Here is a 22,625-nt window from a genome sequence, read left to right as displayed (position 1 = left end):
ACCGTAACTCTCCCGGATGTGGGGAAAACAGTAAAGGTGGACTCATCAGAGAACAATACATGTTTCACATTGTCCACAGCCCAAGATTTGAGCTCCTTGCACCATTGAAACCGACGTTTGGCATTGGCATGAGTGACCAAAGGTTTGGCTATAGCAGCCCGGCCGTGTATATTGACCCTGTGGAGCTCCCGACGGACAGTTCTGGTGGAAACAGGAGAGTTGAGGTGCACATTTAATTCTGCCGTGATTTGGGCAGCCGTGGTTTTATGTTTTTTGGATACAATCCGGGTTAGCACCTGAACATCCCTTTCAGACAGCTTCCTCTTGCATCCACAGTTAATCCTGTTGGATGTGGTTCGTCCTTCTTGGTGGTATGCTGACATTACCCTGGATACCGTGGCTCTTGATACATCACAAAGACTTGCTGTCTTGGTCACAGATGCGCCAGCAAGACGTGCACCAACAATTTGTCCTCTTTTGAACTCTGGTATGTCACCCATAATGTTGTGTGCATTTCAATATTTTGAGCAAAACTGTGCTCCTACCCTGCTAATTGAACCTTAACAATCTGCTCTGCTCTTACTGGTGCAATGTGCAATCTATGAAGACTGGCTACCAGGCTGGTCCAATTTAGCCATGAAACCTCCCACACTAAAATGACAGGTGTTTCAGTTTCATTGTCCAACCCCTGTATGTGTCAATCTTTAACTCTTATGGACTCAGAGTGTATTTTTGATATTTTATAGAGATCATTTACATGAAAGTATTTTGTGTTAGGATTGGAAATAGTCAAAAATGCTGATTTTTAAGGTTACTGTACCCCTCTAAATTGCCATGATTTTTGAAGCAGGTTTATGCAGCATCTTCTATAAGTCTGTTGTGGAGAGTGTGATCTCTTCTGCCATCCTGTCCACCAATCAGAGCAGGAGATGTTGAAAGAAATCTCTGTTAAAATATAAAAGTCATTGTGTCACGTAAAGCAGACTCAGTTGATATGACAGTGCATGCCGCAGACAGAGACTAAACAAGCTTTTTTTTTTTTTTTTGTCGTTTTTCTTATATAGCGCCAATTCACAACACATGTTGTCTCAAGGCACTTCACAACAGTCAGGTACATACATTCCAATTAATCCTAACCATTGAACAGTGCAGTCAGAGTTAGCTTTTTATTCAAATTGGATAAAACGTTTTTCTATCTAAGGAAACCCAGCAGATTGCATCCAGTCAGTGACTTGCAGCATTCACTCCTCTTGGATGAGCATGTAGAGACAGTGGACAGTCACTGGTGTTGACTTTGCAGCAATCCCTCATACTGAGCATGCATGTAGCGACAGTGGAGAGGAAAAACTCCCTTTTAACAGGAAGAAACCTCCAGCAGAACCAGAACCAGGCTCAGTGTGAGCGGCCATCTGCCACGACCGACTGGGGGTTTGAGAGAACAGAGCAGAGACACAAAGAGAACAAAGAAGCACTGATCCAGGAGTACTTTCTATGGGAAGGAAAAGTAAATGTTAATGGATGTAGCTCCTTTAGTCGTTTCATCTAGAAAGAAAGAACAGATAAACTCTGAGCCAGTTTTCAAGGTTAGAGTCTGAAAAAGAGCACATAGAGTTAGTCACAGTAAAAGCTCAGTCAGTATCTATGTCTAGGAGAGAGAAAGGGTTAAACACTAAAAGACAGGGCTATGTGGATCATTGGTAGAGGGTGAGCATTAAGTTGTTGCCAGCAGAAGCTCGGACGATTCCCCTCTCCAGAAAGGTGTCACAGGTAGACACAGAGTCAGGCCAGGTGTAGCTTCTAGGAAGAGAAAAGAGAGAACAAAGTTAAAAGCTGAAATAACAGCAAATAATGCAAAATTGGAGAGTAGTGTGAGAATGTAGTGAAGAGGGTGAAAGAGGCGACTGTGGCTCAGTAGGAAGTCTTGCAATCAGAAGGTTGTGGGTTCGATTCCAGCTTCCTCCTGCCATATGTCGATGTGCCCCTGGGCAAGGCACTTAACCTGAAGTTGCCTACCGATCTGCGTATCGGTGTATGACTGTGTGAGCGTTAGTGAGTGCGATTGGGTGAATGTGGCTCTAGTGTAAAGCGCTTTGAGCGGTCTGTATGACTGGAAAAGCGCTATATAAGTTCTGTCCATTTACCATTCATTATGCCTAAGCCTATAGCAGCATAACTACACAGATCGTTTCAGTTCAGATTATTTGGTTAAACGGCGCTTATTTACAACAATGTCGTCTCAAGGAACCCCACAAAGGGTCCCACTGATGGTCATTGTTATACTAAAAACCACAAGGTTTGGGATACCTCTCTCTGTCAGACTGATTATAACCATTGGAAAAGAGAAGGGGTCATACAGGTAGCAGAAATGGAGGGTGTGTTTGCACCTCAACCATAACTGAGCCGGTTTAGGCTAAACCTGACTCCCCTTTACTCCAACCAACAGGGAGGGAGGAAGGCTCCCTCCCTGATAAACTAAGCCACTCGAACTATAAGTTTTATCAAAAAGGAAAGTTTTAAGCCTAGCCTTAAAAGTAGACAGGGTGTCTATCTCACGGACTAAAAGTGGGAGCTGGTTCCACAGGAGAGGAGCCTGATAACTAAAGGATCTGCCTCCCATTCTACTTCTAGAGACTCTAGGATCCACCAGTAAACCTGCAGTCTGAGAACGAAGTGCCCTGTTAGGAACATATGGACCAATCAGATCTCTGATGTATGATGGAGCTAAATCATTAAGGGCTTTATATGTGAGGAGGAGAATTTTTAATTATATTCTGGACTTAACAGGGAGCCAATGAAGGGAAACTAAAATAGGGGAAATATGATCTCTCTTTCCGATTTTCATCAGAACTCTTGCTGCAGCATTTTGGATCAGCTGAAGGCTTTTAGCTGCATTTTGTGTACATCTTGATAGCAACGAATTACAATAGTCCAGCCTTGAAGTAACAAATGCATGGACTAGTTTTTCAGCGTCACTCCTGGATAGGATATTTCTAATTTTGGCAATGTTCTGGAGGTGAAAGAAGGAAATCCTAGAAACCTGTTTAATATAGGATTTAAATGACATGTCCCAATCAAAAATAACAGCAAGGTTTTTTTACTTTATTACCGGAGGTCAATTTAATGCCATCCAAGTTAAGTGATTGACTAAGCAGTTTCTTTTTTAAAGACTCTGGTCCAAAGACGACAACTTCTGTCTTGTCTGAATTTAGAAGCAAAACATTTGAAGTCATCCAAGTTTTTATCTAACTGTTTGGGCTCATCAGGATTTATGGATAAGTAAAGCTGATTGTCATCAGCGTAACAGTTAAAATTTATCCTATGCTGCCTGATAATTTGACCTATTGGAAGCATATATATAGTTAAGAAAATTGACCCAAGTACTGAACCCTGTGGTACTCCACAATTAACCCTGGAGTTTAAAGATGATTTATCATTTACATGAACAAACTGGAATCTGTCAGACAGATAAGATTTAAACCAGCCTAGCGCTGTTCCCCTGATCCCTACAGCATATTACAGCTTTTCTAAGAGAATATTATGGTCGACTGTATCAAATGCAGCACTGAGATCTAAGAACCAGTACCGACACAAGTCCATTATCTGAGGCCATAAGAATATCATTAGTGATTTTCAGCAGAGCTGTTTCAGTGCTATGATGAGCTCTGAAGCCTGACTGAAACTCTTCAAACAGGTCATAGCTGTGTAAATGTTCACACATTTGATTAGCAACTATTTTCTCAAGAATTTTAGATAAGAATGGAAGATTGGATATAGGTCTGTAATATTTCAAGTCATCTTGATCAAGCAAAGGTTTCTTAAGTAAAGATTTAATTACAGCTAACTTAAAAGCCTGTGGTACATATCCATTTACTAAAGATAGATTAATCATATCTAAAATGGGGCTGGTAATCAGAGGGAACACTTCCTTAAATAAGTTGGTTGGGATTGGGTCTAACATACAAGTTGAAGGTTTCACTTGAAGTTCAACTTTCACAGGAGGCGTGCAACAATGGAAACTTCACTCACACAGAAAAACATTAAGTCTAGTTTGAGATTTGCCAGAGAGAATGTACAGAAAGACCAATTCTTCTGGAATTCTTTTTTTTTTTTGGAGAGATGAGACTAAGATTTTGTTATTTGGACAGCAGAACAGGTCATGTGCTTGGAATAAACAAAATACAGCATTGCAGGAAAAGAACCTCATACCAAATGTGAAGCATGGAGGTGTAAGTGCCGTGATTTGGGGACATTTTGTTGCAGCAGAATCTGGCCATTTCACCAACATAAAATCCTCCAGGAATAATGCCATGTATCACAGGGTGCTTGAGGAAAATGTGAGATCTGTCAAAAAATCCAAAGCAGAACTGGACCCTGACAATAACCCAAAGCAGACCAATAAATCCACCAGTCACTGGCAGAGAATTAAGATATGGAAAGTCCTGGGCTGAGTCACGAATTGAAATGGGCTGAACATGCAAGCAAGCCCTCAAACATCTCATAATTGAGCAGGGAGGAGCGGGTCAAATGTTACTCAGAGGGATGTCAGGGACTTGTAGATGGATGCAAGAAACATCCAACTTAAGTTAGTTTAAACAAACAGGGTAACAGTGGATATTAGGGGCAGGGTGTCATAACTGTCTCCTCAGCTAGAAAATAAATTGAAGTTGATATCTTTTGATGAATAAGTAAATAAAGGTGAATTTTTTATTTTTACCTGTAATTTTATCATTTTCTTTTTCAGGGATAAAAAAAACAAAACAATGGACATCAATATCTGAACATTTCTTCTGAAATAATTTTTTTAATAAATGTATGGTCCAAAATGTTTCCATAACACATATACATTACAATGCTTATAGATTTTACAAGCAGTTTACAATATTTGTTGAGGTATTTATGCACTTGTATTTATGTTACATTTCCTTAATTTAGGCCATGAGTGCCTTAATATTCAAGGCGTCATTGCATTAATGTTGATAATTCTAAATGCTAATAAAACAATATAGGAGAAAAAATAAAGATCACTGGCTTTAACATCTCTTCCTTCATGTCAGGTGATGTTTTTCCTTATTCACTAGAAGTAAATGAATGCTTTATATAGCTGATTAAACTGCTGATTTCTAGACTGATAACCGCTTTTAAGAGTATCCCTTTCTGTGTTGCTATAACTCTAGAACACAGAAAACACAAAGGCAGCTACTAGATCTTATCTAGCTTTTTAATGAATTCACTATTGATCTTTTCTGCAGCCTGAAGGAACTTATCCTGCACACTCTTCCAGTTTACCCACTAGTCATTAGAGTCATTAGACAGTGAATTTGTTTGGGGTTGTCCATACTAAGTTCTGATGTCTGTAAACAGATACCAAGACTGCAAAAGAAATGAGCATACATTGTTTTTATGCCTTTTTATACCACATATACAACATTTCTTGTTCGTTGCCATGACAACACAGCACCCTTCATATTTATTGAAAGCATCTCATGCTTAAAAATTGTTTATACTGTAATGTGTGCACTTTTGTTTGGTAAGAAAATAATACAATGTTAACCCTTACTACCATTTTAAACCATTAAGGACAAAAATTTCCACCACTGGAAAAATGCTATAAATAGCTCAATTGATATTTGTGGCTACTTTTTCTACTTAAATCTCTTAAAAACCTACACCCTATTCAAAACTGTCAAATATTCAACAATTTCAACAATGGTTCAACCCAGCTCCTCCTACAGTGGATGGTTGGTTGGACGTTACCTTAGATATATTTAAGATGGAAAAGCTAACCTACACTCTAAATATCCAAAGAGACAAGTTTTGCCGAATGTGGAATAAGTGGATAAAGTAACCGCACTTGGAATCGAATTTCTGTAATTTATTTGTTACAACACCTCTCCTGACTCATGAAAGTTTAATATTGTTTCCTTTGGCAAGCCCCTCGTTACAATATAGTTTCCATCTGCACTATTTGTAATTATTAAGATGCTGCAGCACAACCTGTAAGTTAAGTCAACAAAAAAATAATGTTCATCTGTTTTTTATTTTTTCGGGGTGGAGGGCTCACACAATATACAGGTCCTTCTCAAAATATTAGCATATTGTGATGAAGTTCATTATTTTCTATAATGTCATGATGAAAATGTTACATTCATATATTTTAGATTTATTGCACACTAACTGAAATATTTCAGGTCTTTTATTGTCTTAATACGGATGATTTTGGCATACAGCTCATGAAAACCCAAAATTCCTATCTCACAAAATTAGCATATCATTAAAAGGGTCTCTAAACGAGCTATGAACCTAATCATCTGAATCAACGAGTTAACTCTAAACACCTGCAAAAGATTCCTGGGGCCTTTAAAACTCCCAGCCTGGTTCATCACTCAAAACCCCAATCATGGGTAAGACTGCCGACCTGACTGCTGTCCAGAAGGCCACTATTGACACCCTCAAGCAAGAGGGTAAGACACAGAAATAAATTTCTGTACGAATAGGCTGTTCCCAGAGTGCTGTATCAAGGCACCTCAGTGGGAAGTCTGTGGGAAGGAAAAAGTGTGGCAGAAAACGCTGCACAACGAGAAGAGGTGACCGGACCCTGAGGAAGATTGTGGAGAAGGGCCGATTCCAGACCTTGGGGGACCTGCGGAAGCAGTGGACTGAGTCTGGAGTAGAAACATCCAGAGCCACCGTGCACAGGTGTGTGCAGGAAATGGGCTACAGGTGCCGCATTCCCCAGACCTGGGCTACAGAGAAGCAGCACTGGACTGTTGCTCAGTGGTCCAAAGTACTTTTTTCGGATGAAAGCAAATTCTGCATGTCATTCAGAAATCAAGGTGCCAGAGTCTGGAGGAAGACTGGGGAGAAGGAAATGCCAAAATGCCAGAAGTCCAGTGTCAAGTACCCACAGTCAGTGATGGTCTGGGGTACCGTGTCAGCTGCTGGTGTTGGTCCACTGTGTTTTATCAAGGGCAGGGTCAATGCAGCTAGCTATCAGGAGATTTTGGAGCACTTCATGCTTCCGTCTGCTGAAAAGCTTTATGGAGATGAAGATTTCATTTTTCAGCACGACCTGGCACCTGCTCACAGTGCCAAAACCACTGGTAAATGGTTTACTGACCATGGTATCACTGTGCTCAATTGGCCTGCCAACTCTCCTGACCTGAACCCCATAGAGAATCTGTGGGATATTGTGAAGAGAACGTTGAGAGACTCAAGACCCAACACTCTGGATGAGCTAAAGGCCGCTATCGAAGCATCCTGGGCCTCCATAAGACCTCAGCAGTGCCACAGGCTGATTGCCTCCATGCCACGCCGCATTGAAGCAGTCATTTCTGCCAAAGGATTCCCGACCAAGTATTGAGTGCATAACTGTACATGATTATTTGAAGGTTGACGTTTTTTGTATTAAAAACACTTTTCTTTTATTGGTCGGATGAAATATGCTAATTTTGTGAGATAGGAATTTTGGGTTTTCATGAGCTGTATGCCAAAATCATCCATATTAAGACAATAAAAGACCTGAAATATTTCAGTTAGTGTGCAATGAATCTAAAATATATGAATGTTAAATTTTCATCATGACATTATGGAAAATAATGAACTTTATCATAATATGCTAATATTTTGAGAAGGACCTGTATGGACTGGAAAATGGAATATGTGGATTTATGCAAATCTGTCCAAATAAAAACTATATAAAAGAGAAAGCATGAATCTGCATATCTATTTCTGCTAAATATAATACATATTAATACAATGTTTAACTCCAAAAATCAAATGTTTGCTGGGTTTAAAGAGTCCTTGTTTTTCAAAAGATTTTAACATTTGTTTTTGTATTTAAAACCTTTTAACTTGTGATATTAGTTAAAACAAAACTGAAAGTTTGTTTTTTGTAGGAATTCTTCTAACATTTATTTATTTATATTTATTTATTTCATTTGAATTCTGTTTTTGTGTTGTATTCTTCTGATCTTACCCTCCATAATTTTTTGATTTTATCACAAATAATCTGACGATAAGGAAACATTTATTTTAGCACCAAGTGTGTAGATTTTAGATTTTTAGACTGTAGTTATCCTTTTAAATCAAATGTTTTATTTTTAATTAATTTTCTTAATGTGCTTTATCTTTTTAGCTCTGCAGAACTATTTGTTAAATTAAATTAGTCCAGACAGGTTTTTTATGTTAAAATAACACATAATACAAATATTCACTTGTACACTTTCAGCAATAAGCTACACAGCTTAGAGCAGATGTGGCCTTATACCTGTCTAGCCATGTTTGCTTTTATATCAATACTGTTAATAGTTATGTATAAATTCCTTCTTCCTTTTGTGTAAAAAAATGAAAGGAAATTCAGATAACCTTTTCTGTAGCTCCTGGTGGCTTCATTAATTATTTTCCTGAGTGCTTTAGATAAAATATCTTTATCGAGTGATTCACAAAACATGGGCGGCTGTTCAAAGCATTCCAAAGCTGCCTGCGATGTTAGATGGAGTCTGTAGAGCGATCAACACTCAGACTGAAATGTTAAGAGAGCAGAATCGCAAGCTGGACACAATTCTTGAACAGAATCGCAGCCTGGCAGCGGTTGGACTCAGAGGTTAAAGGATATAATCTTAGAGAAGTTGAGATCTGCAGAAAATACCAGAAATTTGGCTATTTGGATTCGCAATTGAGACATACCAGTAAAACTCTTAAGGTAGTTGGAAATTCACAACTGCCTGAACCACAACATTTATTGTTTTTCTAAATCTGGCGCCCCAATGTGGCCTTGGCAACTTCTGCTAACTGGCTATCGACAAAATATCTCCTGGATGCTATATAAACACGACGCTCTTCCCCAGCACTTCCCTACCAGCTGTGTGCTGATAGGACTATGCAGCCAATTGATAAAACTTCCACCTCTCTTCTCAAGGACAATGGCGCTTCTATCAGTGTTGACAGTCTAATTCTTGCAAACACACTTAGACTTACATATATTCGCACCCTCAAGATTCCACCGTACCCTTGCTGAATCTTTACTTACAGGGGTTGGACAATGAAACTGAAACACCTGGTTTTAGACCACAATAATTTATTAGTATGGTGTAGGGCCTCCTTTTGCGGCCAATACAGCGTCAATTCGTCTTGGGAATGACATATACAAGTCCTGCACAGTGGTCAGAGGGATTTTAAGCCATTCTTCTTGCAGGATAGTGGCCAGGTCACTACGTGATACTGGTGGAGGAAAACATTTCCTGACTCGCTCCTCCAAAACACCCCAAAGTGGCTCAATAATATTTAGATCTGGTGACTGTGCAGGCCATGGGAGATGTTCAACTTCACTTTCATGTTCATCAAACCAATCTTTCACCAGTCTTGCTGTGTGTATTGGTGCATTGTCATCCTGATACACGGCACCGCCTTCAGGATACAATGTTTGAACCATTGGATGCACATGGTCCTCAAAAATGGTTCGGTAGTCCTTGGCAGTGACATCTAGCACACGTATTGGGCCAAGGGAATGCCGTGATATGGCAGCCCAAACCATCACTGATCCACCCCCATGCTTCACTCTGGGCATGCAACAGTCTGGGTGGTACGCTTCTTTGGGGCTTCTCCACACCGTAACTCTCCCAGATGTGGAGAAAACAGTAAAGGTGGACTCATCAGAGAACAATACATGTTTCACATTGTCCACAGCCCAAGATTTGCACTCCTTGCACCATTAAAACCGACGTTTGGCATTGGCATGAGTGACCAAAGGTTTGGCTATAGCAGCCCGGCCGTGTATATTGACCCTGTGGAGCTCCCGACGGACAGTTCTGGTGGAAACATTAGAGTTGAGGTGCACATTTAATTCTGCCGTGATTTGGGCAGCTGTGGTTTTATGTTTTTTGGATACAATCCGGGTTAGCACCTGAACATCCCTTTCAGACAGCTTCCTCTTACGTCCACAGTTAATCCTGTTGGATGTGGTTGGTCCTTCTTGGTGGTATGCTGACATTACCCTGGATACCGTGGCTCTTGATACATCACAAAGACTTGCTGTCTTGGTCACAGATGCGCCAGCAAGACGTGCACCAACAATTTGTCCTCTTTTGAACTCTGGTATGTCACCCATAATGTTGTGTGCATTTCAATATTTTGAGCAAAACTGTGCTCTTACCCTGCTAATTGAACCTTCACACTCTGCTCTTACTGGTGCAATGTGCAATCAATGAAGACTGGCTACCAGGCTGGTCCAATTTAGCCATGAAACCTCCCACACTAAAATGACAGGTGTTTAAGTTTCATTGTCCAACCCCTGTATGTGTGTGTTGCTTACCCCTGCTGAGGTTTTTTGTACTATTTCAGACTCTATTCTGCTAAGAATAGAGTCTGAAATATCTTAGTTTACCTAAATGTGTGATTTCATTACTTTTCATAGATTTTCAGATTTCTTAGAAGGATTGTATTACAACAATTTCATACCAGTGAAAGCCAAACATTATTAGTATTTAAAAAGTTTGGACCTACCAGTGACCCGGCTTCTCTACTTAGATTTCAGTGAGTGCCCATGACTGTTACTATTTGAATGATGGGACCACAACTGCCTCATACCAGCGCCCTCAAGGATTATTATTATAATTTTTCTTCTAGCACAGGATGAATTCCTTACCAAAGAGGACTTAATTAGCTAATTACCTCTATTAGAAAGATTGGATTAGAACCAGCTCTTACCAGTAAACCCCCAAGGATTATTAATGTCATTTTATTAGTTTTTCTGTGTTTGATTTTCTGTATCATTGTAATGTTTTTCCCTGTGTACAGCGTTTGAGTGCCTTGTTGCTGAAAAGCGCTATATAAATAAACTTGACTTGACTTAACAGCTACCTCCTATGTTTGGAAAAAGAAACATATTTTGCCAGCCTTGACGTTTGGACCGTATGAGGCCAAAGCACTGGGTACCAGATACTTAACTACACAACTTTAAATTAAGAAGCAAAATTTTAAATAATCCAGATTCCTTCTTCTGCAGCTGTATCATATGTATCTGAAATTAACTTCTTGTGTTCCTACACGGATTTCATCCAAAAACATTTCTTTCCATGGTTCTCTCTGGGGTACTAAATGCAAAAAGTTTAGAGTTTAATAGTTGATGCTTCTACAGTGGCCAGACATTAAATAAGGAACATGGATAAGCAAGACAGTAGAGGAGGTAAGGAAGGACACAAGAAGGAAGGACAAACAAATTAGGTTGGATTCATTAAAGGAAAGAATGAAGGCAGAAAAAGGAAGGATGGAAGGAAGGAAGGAAAAAAGGAAGGCAGAAAAAGGAAGGATAGAAGGCAGAAAAGGGAAGGAAGGAAGGAAGGAAGGAAGGATGGAAGGCAGAAAAGGGAAGGATGGAAGGAAGGAAGTAGTGGGACTCAATTAAAGAAGGAGGCAAGGGAGTTAGGATACAGGGAAAGAAAGAATAAAGGACAGAAGTGAGAAAGGAAGTTGGACACAGGAAAGAAGAAGTAAAACATGGAAGGAAGAAATGACAACAAATCAAAGACCAAAGCACACAAAGAATGAAAGACATGAGGGTGGTTAGAAAAAAGGCAGGGCAAATACAAGGTGGGAAGCAAAGATGCAAAGAAGGAAGGACATAAGGATGGAAGGACCGAAGAAAGGATCAGTCAAATGTTTTGCAGTAGTTAGCATCCTAACATCATACTAAAGAAGAAAAAGCTGAACAATCAATTCTGGTTTTTTCAACTATGAACACACTTCTAAACTTTGTGGAAGATGTTTACAGAATAGTTAAAGTTGCTATTGCTGGGAACAGTGGATCTATCAACAAATTGAACCTAATAGATTAGGAATAGGATGTCATCAAAGTTCATGTACATGTAAAAGTAAACAGATAAATACTTCTGGCAATATAGTGTATGTGTAAGTGAGGAGTCTGACTGACAAGCTACTGGTCATTCAATATAAGGACATAGAACAACACTAAAGTAGGTGACTAAATGGATTATTATTGATTATTTCATGTTATTATTTTAAAAGTATATATAAGCTGAAAACCTTTATGAGCTTTTTGCCTTTTTAACGGCATCCTTAGGATTTCTACAGGATCACACAAGTACACAGGTTCAGACTGGGCTCACAGGTAAGAGAACATTTGTTCTTTTATTCACACGTTAAGTTGCAAAAGGTGGGTAGGGTCTAGTTGTAGGTAAATCTTTGGTTGCCAACAAAACATGTTTTATTTCACCTATGCAAAATCTAGGATTGGTTTAGAGTAAGAGAATTTTTGTGGTTAACAGATTGGAATAAGCAAAATTCACACCTCTCTCTTTTATAAATAATTAATTCACTAAATGAACCTTTCACCTAAATAGCATAACCACTGTTTCATCTTAATAGAGGAAACAACTGATGGACATAATAAATGTGTGGTGTTATAATCTCTAAAGGGATTCAGGATAAAAGAAAAGTTGACTTGCTAGTTTATAAAAAAAGATGTTTACCTGAAATTATGAAATTGATAAATGTGACCTTTGACCTAACATAACACATGCACAAGATGAACTCATCTGTACAAGTGGAGGGAATCATAGCAGCATGATGAGCAACGGGGAGCACAGCAGCAAACCTATTCAGTTCAATTCAGTTTTATTTATATAGCGCCAATTTACAACACATCGTCTCAAGGCGCTTCACAAAGTTAATTCAATCTAATCATACAGATTTCAAGTCAGGTTCATACACTCAATTAATCCAAACTATTGAACAGTGCAGTCAGATTCAGTTTATTATTAAAATTGATTAAAAAGTTTTTCTGTCTAAGGAAACCCAGCAAATTGCATCGAGTCAGAGACTTGCAGCATTCACTCCTCCTGGATGAGCACGTACCTACAAAGACATGGTTATGCATCTAAGCTGACAGGCCAGGCAAGAGGAGCAATCTATCACTCATTTAAAATTTGACAGAAGAAATGACCTTTTCACATAGTCAGATTGGTTTCTACAGCTTTTCTCATTAACAAATCAAATCTTTTGAAAAGTGCCCTTTGTATTTACTCAGGCTATCTTGTCTGAGATTAAATAGTTTATACAGCAGATAGTTTAATATAGTTTGTTTTCAAACAATCAAGTGTGATAATAGACTCTTGAACAGTTTAGTGAAAAAAACATTAATGAGTACTGCCAAAAGAGCAGGCAAATTTGGTGTATTACCAGTTTATTACAGGAGCATGCTCAAATAGATAGTGCAGACTGAGATTTTGTCTCAAATGGAATAAAGAGAGCATCAAGTTTGTTCATCCACAAAACACCAACCAAGTGGACGCTTTGGTAAAAATCATTAACTAGGACGTATCCATGATTACATTTTCCCAATAACACAGCTGATGAGAAGAGTATGAAATCTGCCAGCTCATGTTGTCATGGAGACCATTAAAGAGCATACATCACATCTAGGAGTTAATTTAGAAAAACAGAAGGGAAAGAAAAGCATCTCAATCCTAACTCTCGGCTCATTATTCATGTTTTCAGCTGCTGCTTTTAGAATTCCCACGATGCTTTCTCTCCTTCAGGACACAAATGAGTCCAAACCATCTAATCACAGATAAGAGACTGGATACCGTATTACTAAGCGTTTGAAGTAAAATACATTGAAACCATTTAATTTTAAAATTAGCAAGATTTATTTTGAAATATTAACGTCCATATGAGCAAGAAAAAACAGGATTGCACCGACTTGATTTAGTCATTTCAAAATGAAAGAAAGGAACAAAACAGCAAATAAAATTGTCAAAACCACCAACTTTACATACTTCATTCCCACTATAGTTAAAATAGTGAGTGTGTCATTTTAAACAATAAAACAAAATGCAGTAGAAGAAAATTGCATTGATAGCAGTGAGAACACCATGTTAATCAGTGAATCTCTAGAGGCACATGAAGTTGAGTCACTGGCTCATATGAACACAAGGGAAGAACAGAGGTTCTCAAACACTCTTGTGAAAAGCAAAAAATCCATTTGACAAAAAAAAACCCAACCCTGAGCATCGCTAAAAGAACATCTCCCTCAGTGAAACAAGGTGGTGGCAGTATTATGCTCTGGGCTACTTTTCCTTAGCTGAAACTTGCTTTTTGTGAAGGTAGATGAAAATATGAACAGTTCCAAATACCGCTCATTTTTCTGCTAGAAAGATGAAGATGAGTTTTATTTTTCCACTTCACAGTCAGCCCAAGCATACATCCAAATCCATGTTGGAATGAGACCGAGCAGAACTAAATCCAACAGAAAATCTGTGGGCTCACCTGAAGAGCGCTCCCAACCTGATGTGAAGAATTTTTGCTATGAGTGTGCAAATATTACTACGCTAAGATGTCCCATGCTGAAACAGATTCAAAAGGTGCTTTAAAGTATTGGTGCAAAAACTTAAGCAATAAGGTTATTGCAGATTTTTTCTGATTGGATTCTTTTCAGTTGAATTGTACAAGATGAATGTCACATATCTCTGAAAAGGTTTGAAAAATGATTTACCATTTTTTCCATCAATAAAACTAGCATTTGACCAGGGGTGTGTAAACCTCCGAGAGCGACTGTAGATGGTTTAACTGGTTGTGTTCTAGAAAGCTTACCATATCTTTACGGCTGGTGTCACAGCTCTCGTTTCAAATTAGCTCCCTGAAAGAGATCAATTCCTCTGGAGACGCTTCAAATTAAACCCACTTGGAAAACAACAGAACCAAGCACGAAACCGCTAATAAGTTCACCACCTCGATCCTTTGCAGTTTTGGCCGTCTTGTGACAAACCTTTTTTGGGTATGTAATGGAGTTAGGGGGCATTTTAGACCCACCATGTGTCAATTCTCACCCACCAGGGGGATGATTTTAATCTATGTTCTATAAACTACATGTGGTCCACTGTAAGGAAATGTGGTTATGTGACTTCAAGAAATGGTATCTCATTATACTTTATTATTTTGGTTTGACCAGGGGTTGACTGACATACAAACATCCAAACGGAAATGGGAGTATTCCCTGCCATTAAACGCCCTCCTGCTGAGACACAAAACAGGAAGGAAAATTAAAAATAGGGACAGAGAGGGGGTTTAAATAAAAATATCTACAAAAATTAAATATAGAATATTCCAAATGGAGGAAACCATTAACAAATGAATGGTTACAAACAACGTTCCACTTCTTCTTTCTTCCACTTCCACATGGGTCTTTATCTGTCAGCTACATATGTGTATTAATGTTAAATGATGTTATAACTAATGAAACATTTTATCCCTGCTGTTAACTGACCAGGCATAGCTAGATGGAGAGATTCTCACATCATGATAATCTTGAGTAGAAATACCACCACTGTATTAACACAAAGATCTATAGCACGGTCCAACAGGTTTGATTTAAAACAGCTCACTAGCCAACTCATAGCTTACCAACTGTAGTTTTAAACCAGTGTGATTCTAATGACAATGGCTTACTATCTTTTGTTCTGTAGAAAGTAGAAATATTGCCAGACTGCCAAATGTTTTTGTGTTTGCAAGTGAGAGAAACATGCGTGGACCCTTTTGCAGAAGGCTGACCAGCAGTGCTCAGTAACAGGTGGAGGGGCGATGTTGCATTACACCGTGCGTCATATAGCTGGAGAAAACTCCGGTCGCGACAGCACTTTCTGGCATCTCATTAAAAGGAAACTTCTATTAAATCAAAAAGAGTTACGAAAGTTTTATGAAAACCTTGGTAACTCCTCAGTAATCATCTCTGTCTTTTTTTTTTTTTTTTTTTACAAGTGTACTTAAATCTTATGGAAAAAGAAGGCTCCATGTCTGTTTAGTTTTATCAGTTTCTGGTAAAATAGGCTTGAGGGCAGATGTTGATTTTAACCCCAACATAAAAAATGTCTGTCCCTGTTCCACCTACAGTATTTTGTTCAGGGTTGGTGCTTTAAAGTTCTAACTTTGTCATTTGACCATTGCTTTCTTGGTTTTTCACAGGGAGCTAATTTGGGACTTCCTTTGTGAAGAAAAACATTAAAATGTATTTCCAAAACATGTACAGCTCCCTAAAGAGAAGGTAGCTGATGTTTTTCTTCTCGTCTAGACAAAACCAGGAGAACACAAATGCTTTGGTAAAGAGATGCAGAACAGAATGGCTGCAAAGAAATACAGTCTTAAGTTAGTATGAAGCCTTCTATGTGTAAGAAAACGAGGCATAAGCTGAAATTAGTCTGTATGCCAAGTTGTGGTTAAAGTTTCATCCAAAATGTGAAGCTGAAGAATGTGCTGGTCGTACGTGACAGCACCCCTGTCCCATCAGAGCCCGAGGGCATAAGAGCTGGGAGTTCCAGGCTGCTGAGTCTCCTAAAGGCCTGCTCAGTCTCCCACGTCGCTGTCCTGGTCACCTATGAGCCACAGGAAGTGGAAGCTGAGTGCCAGCAGGGCCGTGCCCAGCAGATCACCAAGAGCGGTTAGGTAAGGAATGGAGAAGCTGTCTGGGTCTTTGCCGCTCTGCCAAATTGAATGAACCATCCAGTCTGCTATGCACAACAGCAGCAGCACCTGGAAAAGGAAGATGGAAAAACTCACAGGTGTGGACATACTGAGAGAACATTTTCTGCTTACCCAAGTACACCCCTTATCTGTATTTATTTATTTGCATTTTGTTACATTACAACCACAAACGTCCATGGGTTTTACATAAAAACCAACACATAATAGTGCATAATTGTGAAGTGGAGGGAAATCATACTTGGTTTTCAATATCACTACCACATAAAAATCTGAAACGTGTGGCATAGAATTGCAGTCAAGTTTTCTGTTGTTAAAGATAAAAACTTGAGTATGTTTAGGTTTCTCATCTGGTCTGGTGAGCTAAATGTATCATCACATCCTTATATGTTTAACATTTTTTAAGGATAACAAATTTGAGTTTCTCAAGGGTCTATCTTGGGTTCCATTCTGCTCTCACTATAGTCATCTTTTCATTTTAGCATATTTTTATTTGACTGAAACAAATATAATATATTATTGCCCTGTGATGGACTGGCCACCTGTCCAGGGTGAACCCCGTCTCCTGCCCATAGACTGCTGGAGATAGACACCAGCTTCCCCACGATGCACTATGGAAGAAGCAGTATAGAAAATGATTGACTGAAACAAATATTAATATTAATATATTTTGGAGGGGGCCTGACTTGAAACTGATGGAGAATCTCTGGAGAGATCTAAAGATTAGGATCATGGCAAGGAGCCCTTCCAATCTCAAACACTTGGAGCTAATGGCCAAAGATAAATCATCAAAATAACATTTTTGAAGAGCCATAATGTCATAAATGTTTGCACTGATTATTCAGAAAATAAGGAATAATTTTCAACATGCCATTTTTTAATAAAATTAAAATAGAAAAATTATATTTTTTTCAAAACTGATCCACTTTATTTTATTATGCATCTCATTTCTTGTCAGAAACATCTTGGTTGAATGAAAAAGATCTGCTTTGGTAGGAACATCTTTGTGCTCAACTCCTTTCTTCCCAATGCTACACAGATGATATAAAACTCTATCTGCCCTTAACAATAGGACTTCAAGAATCATTGCACAGTCTTTGTTTAACTCTATAGAAAAAACAAAGCTGGCCGAACTTAGACTTTCTTGACTAAACTAAAACTGAGATTATTTTATTTGGATGGATTCATTCCAAAAGTATTCTTTCACACTTGGCTCCTTACATAAAAATCTTTTGAGAACCCTTGGCATAAATCTTTTCAATTTGACAATCACATCAGCACGGTGGTAAACGCAAGCTTTTTCCAAATGAGACTTTCTGCAAAAGCCAAATTGTATTGTTCTCCACGACAGCTTGAAAAATGTATTTACACATTTTTATTTCTTGTTGCTTTGACAACTGCAACTCCTTGTAGGCAGGTCTGGATTAATCATCCGTTGTTGCACATGTACGTTCTGCAGAACAGACACAAAAAGCTAATACAGGTGGTATTGCCTTTGCTATGGCTGGACCAAGTCTAAGCAACGCTGTACTGAGATTGAGAAAAAAATAAAAACACCATTTTTTATTGGCTTTCTGATCTAGCGGTTTGACATGCTGACAGCTTAAGTATATGGGTGAGGAGACAGGTAGTTGACAGGTATTGAACCGGAAGGGGCATACAGGTTTGAATGCTGTGGCAGAGTTTTGCGAGAAAACTGTTGTGGTGTTATTTTTGGAAACATTTGTTTGTTTTCGGGCTATTGGACTTTGTGCACCATTTGTCTTGCTGGAGCAAAAATAAACTGGAAAGAATGCATCTAAGACGATCCTTTAGATTATAGAGAACATCACAGCAGGTACAACATTAGCTGCCCAGCGCGTCATACCAAGCAGATTCAGATCAATGCTTCACTAGCCCAGTATTAGACTTGCTATTATACTAAGAGTGCTCCATAAAATACCTGAAGACAATGTGCATTAAAGGGAGAGGTAGGGCTAATTTGTTAATTCAAAGAACCAATTATATTGCTGTTAGGTTAGGATAGCTCCTAGCTCCCGACTAATTTCATGTTTGGTGCTTCTGTTAGTAGCGCATTCCTATGGCTGAAAGGAATAAGAGTTATGCTTATTGTTATTCGTGGTTTACGTTTCCACACGGAGGGATGATGGTGACAGAGGAAGGGAAGTCTATTAAAAAGGATAAGAAGAAGTCTATAAATTAAAAGAAAATTAGCTGTTGGTGTGGGGTGGGGGGTTGTAGTGCCATAATTATCACAACAAAAAGGCGTGCTGTCAGTGATCAACACAGACGTGTAGTAAACATGCAGTGATGAAGGTGTCAAACTAACTGTAATGATGCATCATTTTCTGTGCAGTGCGCTTACAGCCTTTTGTTGCTTAAAAGATGAAGCTGTTTCAGTGATCTAATATGAAACACTGGTTAAGAAATGTCTTCCTGCTCTCCTTTGCCCAGGCCTGACACGATGAAAGCATTTCAGAGATGTAAAACCTGTCAAACTAATAAAGAAGTGTGGCTGAGTTAAAAATCCTCAGTCACTTTCCTTTTTTTCCTGGTACTGAAAGTCCTTTTAAACCACCATGCTTCAGAAAACTGTCTCTGCCTCTGTGGTAGCTTCTATAATTACCCTGATGGCAAGAAAACAGAAATAAGCAATGAAGGCAGGGCTCTGAGAAGTGCAGTAATATATTCAGATTTCTTGGTGTTCCTGTGAGAATACAGACAGCTGCATTTTGCATTAACTGGAGTCTGTGTATAGCTGATATAGCTGAGTCCTGCCAACTTGTGACAAATACATGGATACGTTGTGCTTTGAATGGAAACCTTTAACGTTCCAGCGATAAAAAGCTGATTCAGGACCAGTAAAATGCCATCCTAGCTCCTTCCTACCATCAAATGTGAACAAGACACCAGGACCCTCAAACTTCGTCACTTGACACTGATGTTAAATGAGAAAACCTTGGACGCATTCTCTGCTAATCCATCCCCAAGGTTTTCTATCAAGTTAAGGTCAGGACTCCACTCTAATTTTACATGGCCAACCACTCTCTAGCCAAGTTGCTCTTCTTCCCAATCACAAACACTTTGTTTACACCCAACCACTTAAAGGGGACATATCGGGCTTTTAAATTCTTCCTTTTCACCCTTAAATCATTCAGTTGTGGTCTATATAAAGTGGAACTGCAATGCTTTCGTCTGAATTCCCTGTTGTAGCTCCACAGGCTCCTTTTTGACGCTTTCTGAGGCGTGTCTGAGAGCAACTTGTTCTGGTGCCGTCTCTTTAAATGCTGTTAAGGCACTTTTCACCCCGCTCAAGAGCACTCCTCTTTAACCCATTGTGCCATTTCTGTGGTTTAATAACAGAGATACAATTATTTAACGATGCAGAAACAACACCAAAACGGCAAAAACAAAGCAAAACTATTCATATATTAATACTATTGAAAAACACGCAGTAATGTTCTGTCCTCAAGGAGCTAAAAGCAGCACACAACACTAACATAATCAGAAGGCACGATGCTACTGCTGTCAACACAATGGACAGGACGTCATGTCAGCACAATCAATTCATGTCTAAAATAAAGTTTGTTGTCATTTCAGAATTAGCTGCAGCTGAATGCTTTGCTTTGTCCGTCGTTTCCAGTGACAGAAGGTACCAACCACTTAATCAGAGGAAGTCTTTCAGCAAATCCTTCTTGATACTGGCAGAAGTTGCTGAAGGCTCTTGTCCTTCTGATGTGGAAACATTTCCATGAAAAATCTAATGTAACCAGATACTTCGATGAGGTTCTGATGGTGGGTGACGGTGTAATGAATTGTGTGGGTTAAAACAACCAACAACCGAACCTAACTTATCCTCTTTCAGCGTAGGCATACTTGAACTAGGACTACAAAATCGCAGCGAGAAATAAATATGGTGGATACGCGAAATTGATTAGTCGAAGTCTATGACCTTGCTTAGCTGTTTCACAGAAAATATAGATACAATAAAAAATTTATTTCCTTTAAATTAAAACAAGACATATTCTGTGCTTTAATATTGGCTTGTGTTATTATCTTGAATATGAATAATTCAATTCAATTCAATTCAGTTTATTTATATAGCGCCAATTCACAACACATGTCGTCTCAAGGCACTTCACAAAGGGTCTGGAATGGTGCAGGGTTGTTGGGGAGGTAAGAATAAACTACTGAGTGTTAGTTTGGCCATTTTAGAATGGGCTATGTGTAGGGGTACTAAGTAAAATAATAAACTGATAAGGTTTGTCCATCTAGAGCCCATTGATGGTCATTGTTATAATAAAAACCACAAGGATTGGGATACCTCTCTCTGTCAGACTGATTACAACCATTGGAAAAGAGAAGGGGTCATACAGGTAGCAGAAATGGAGGGTGTGTTTGCACCTCAACCATAACTGAGCCGGTTTAGGCTAAACCTTACTCCCCCTTACTTCATCCAACAGGAAGGGAAGAAGACGGACGTAAAAAAAAAGGAAGATAGCTCAGGATAAACTAAACCAGTCTAACTATAAGTTTTATCAAAAAGGAAAGTTTTAAGCCTAGCCTTAAAAGTAAACAGGGTGTCTGCCTCATGGACTAAAACTGGGAGCTGGTTCCACAGGAGAGGAGCCTGATAATTAAAGGATCTGCCTCCCATTCTACTTCTAGAGACTCTAGGAACCACCAGTAAACCTGCAGTCTGAGAACAAAGTGCTCTGTTAGGAACATATGGACCAATCAGATCTCTGATGTATGATGGAGCTAGATCATTAAGGGCTTTATATGTGAGGAGGAGAATTTTAAATTCTATTCTGGACTTAACAGGGAGCCAATGAAGGGAAGCTAAAATAGGAGAAATATGATCTCTCTTTTTAATTTTCATCAGAAATCTTGCTGCAGCATTTTGAATCAGCTGAAGGCTTTTAACTGCATTTTGTGGACATCCTGATAGTAAAGAATTACAATAGTCCAGCCTTGAAGTAACAAATGCATGTCCTGGTCAAAAATAACACCAAGGTTTTTTACTTTATTACCGGAGGTCATTTTAATGCCATCCAGGTTAAGTGATTGACTAAGCAGTTTCTTTTTTAAAGACTCCGGTCCAAAGACGACAACTTCTGTCTTGTCTGAATTTAGAAGCAGAAAATTTAAAGTCATCAAAGTTTTTATATCTTCAAGAGATGCTTGTAGTCTATCTAACTGGTTGGGTTCATCAGGATTTATGGATAAATAAAGCTGAGTCATCAGCATAACAGTGAAAATGTATCCCATGCTGCCAAATAATTTGACCTATTGGAAGCATATATATAGTAAAGAGAATTGACCCAAGTACTGAACCCTGTGGTACTCCACAATTAACCCTGGAGTTTAAAGATGATTTATCATTTACATGAACAAACTGGAATCAGTCAGACAGATAAGATTTAAACCAGCCTAGCGCTGTTCCCCTGATCCCTACAGCATATTACAGCCTTTCTAAGAGAATATTGTGATCGACTGGATCAAATGCAGCACTGAGATCTAACAGAACCAGAACAGACACAAGTCCATTATCTGAGGCCATAAGAATATCATTAGTGACTTTCAGCAGAGCTGTTTCAGTGCTATGATGAGCTCTGAAGCCTGACTGAAACTCTTCAAACAGGTCATTGCTGTATAAATGTTCACACATTTGATTAGCAACTATTTTCTCAAGAATTTTAGATAAGAATGGAAGATTGGATATAGGTCTGTAATTTTTCAAGTCATCTCGATCAAGCGAAGGTTTCTTAAGTAAAGGTTTAATTACAGCTAACTTAAAAGCCTGTGGTTCTGATCCATTTACTAAAGATAGATTAATCATATCTAAAATGGGGCTGGTAATCAGAGGGAACACTTCCTTAAATAATTTGGGTCTAACATACAAGTTGAAGGTTTAAATGAAGCTAATATTTCTGATAACTCACGAAGCTCCACAGGATCAAAACAGTCCAAACACAGATCAGGTTCTACAGTTATTTCCAATGTTGTCTCACTTGCTGAGGATGAAGTAATCATCTTCGGGAGTATGTCAAAGATTTTCTTTTTAATAGAATCAATTTTATTTAAGAAGAATCCCATAAAGTCATGACTCCTGAGAGCTAAGGGAATAAGAGGCA

The 22,625-nt window shown here is 38.8% G+C and overlaps 1 protein-coding gene across 2 annotated transcripts in view; it reads right to left on the bottom strand.

The window, feature by feature from the left end:
- Nucleotides 1–13,640: 13,640 nt before the first annotated feature.
- The window catches only part of slc41a2b (solute carrier family 41 member 2b), a 39,155-nt gene continuing 30,170 nt past the window's right edge, over nt 13,641–22,625 (bottom strand). For both annotated transcript variants that reach the window (XM_047390397.1, XM_047390396.1), the window contains exon 11: nt 13,641–16,539. In XM_047390397.1, the coding sequence (XP_047246353.1) occupies nt 16,354–16,539 (186 nt within the window). In that variant the 3' untranslated portion in view covers nt 13,641–16,353. The remainder of the gene's footprint in view (nt 16,540–22,625) is intronic.

This window comes from Girardinichthys multiradiatus, chromosome 17 (assembly GCF_021462225.1).
Source record: "Girardinichthys multiradiatus isolate DD_20200921_A chromosome 17, DD_fGirMul_XY1, whole genome shotgun sequence".
Taxonomy (NCBI): domain Eukaryota; kingdom Metazoa; phylum Chordata; class Actinopteri; order Cyprinodontiformes; family Goodeidae; genus Girardinichthys; species Girardinichthys multiradiatus.
The sequence above is the reverse complement of the archived record's forward strand: the minus strand, read 5'-3'. Positions and strand labels throughout refer to the sequence as shown.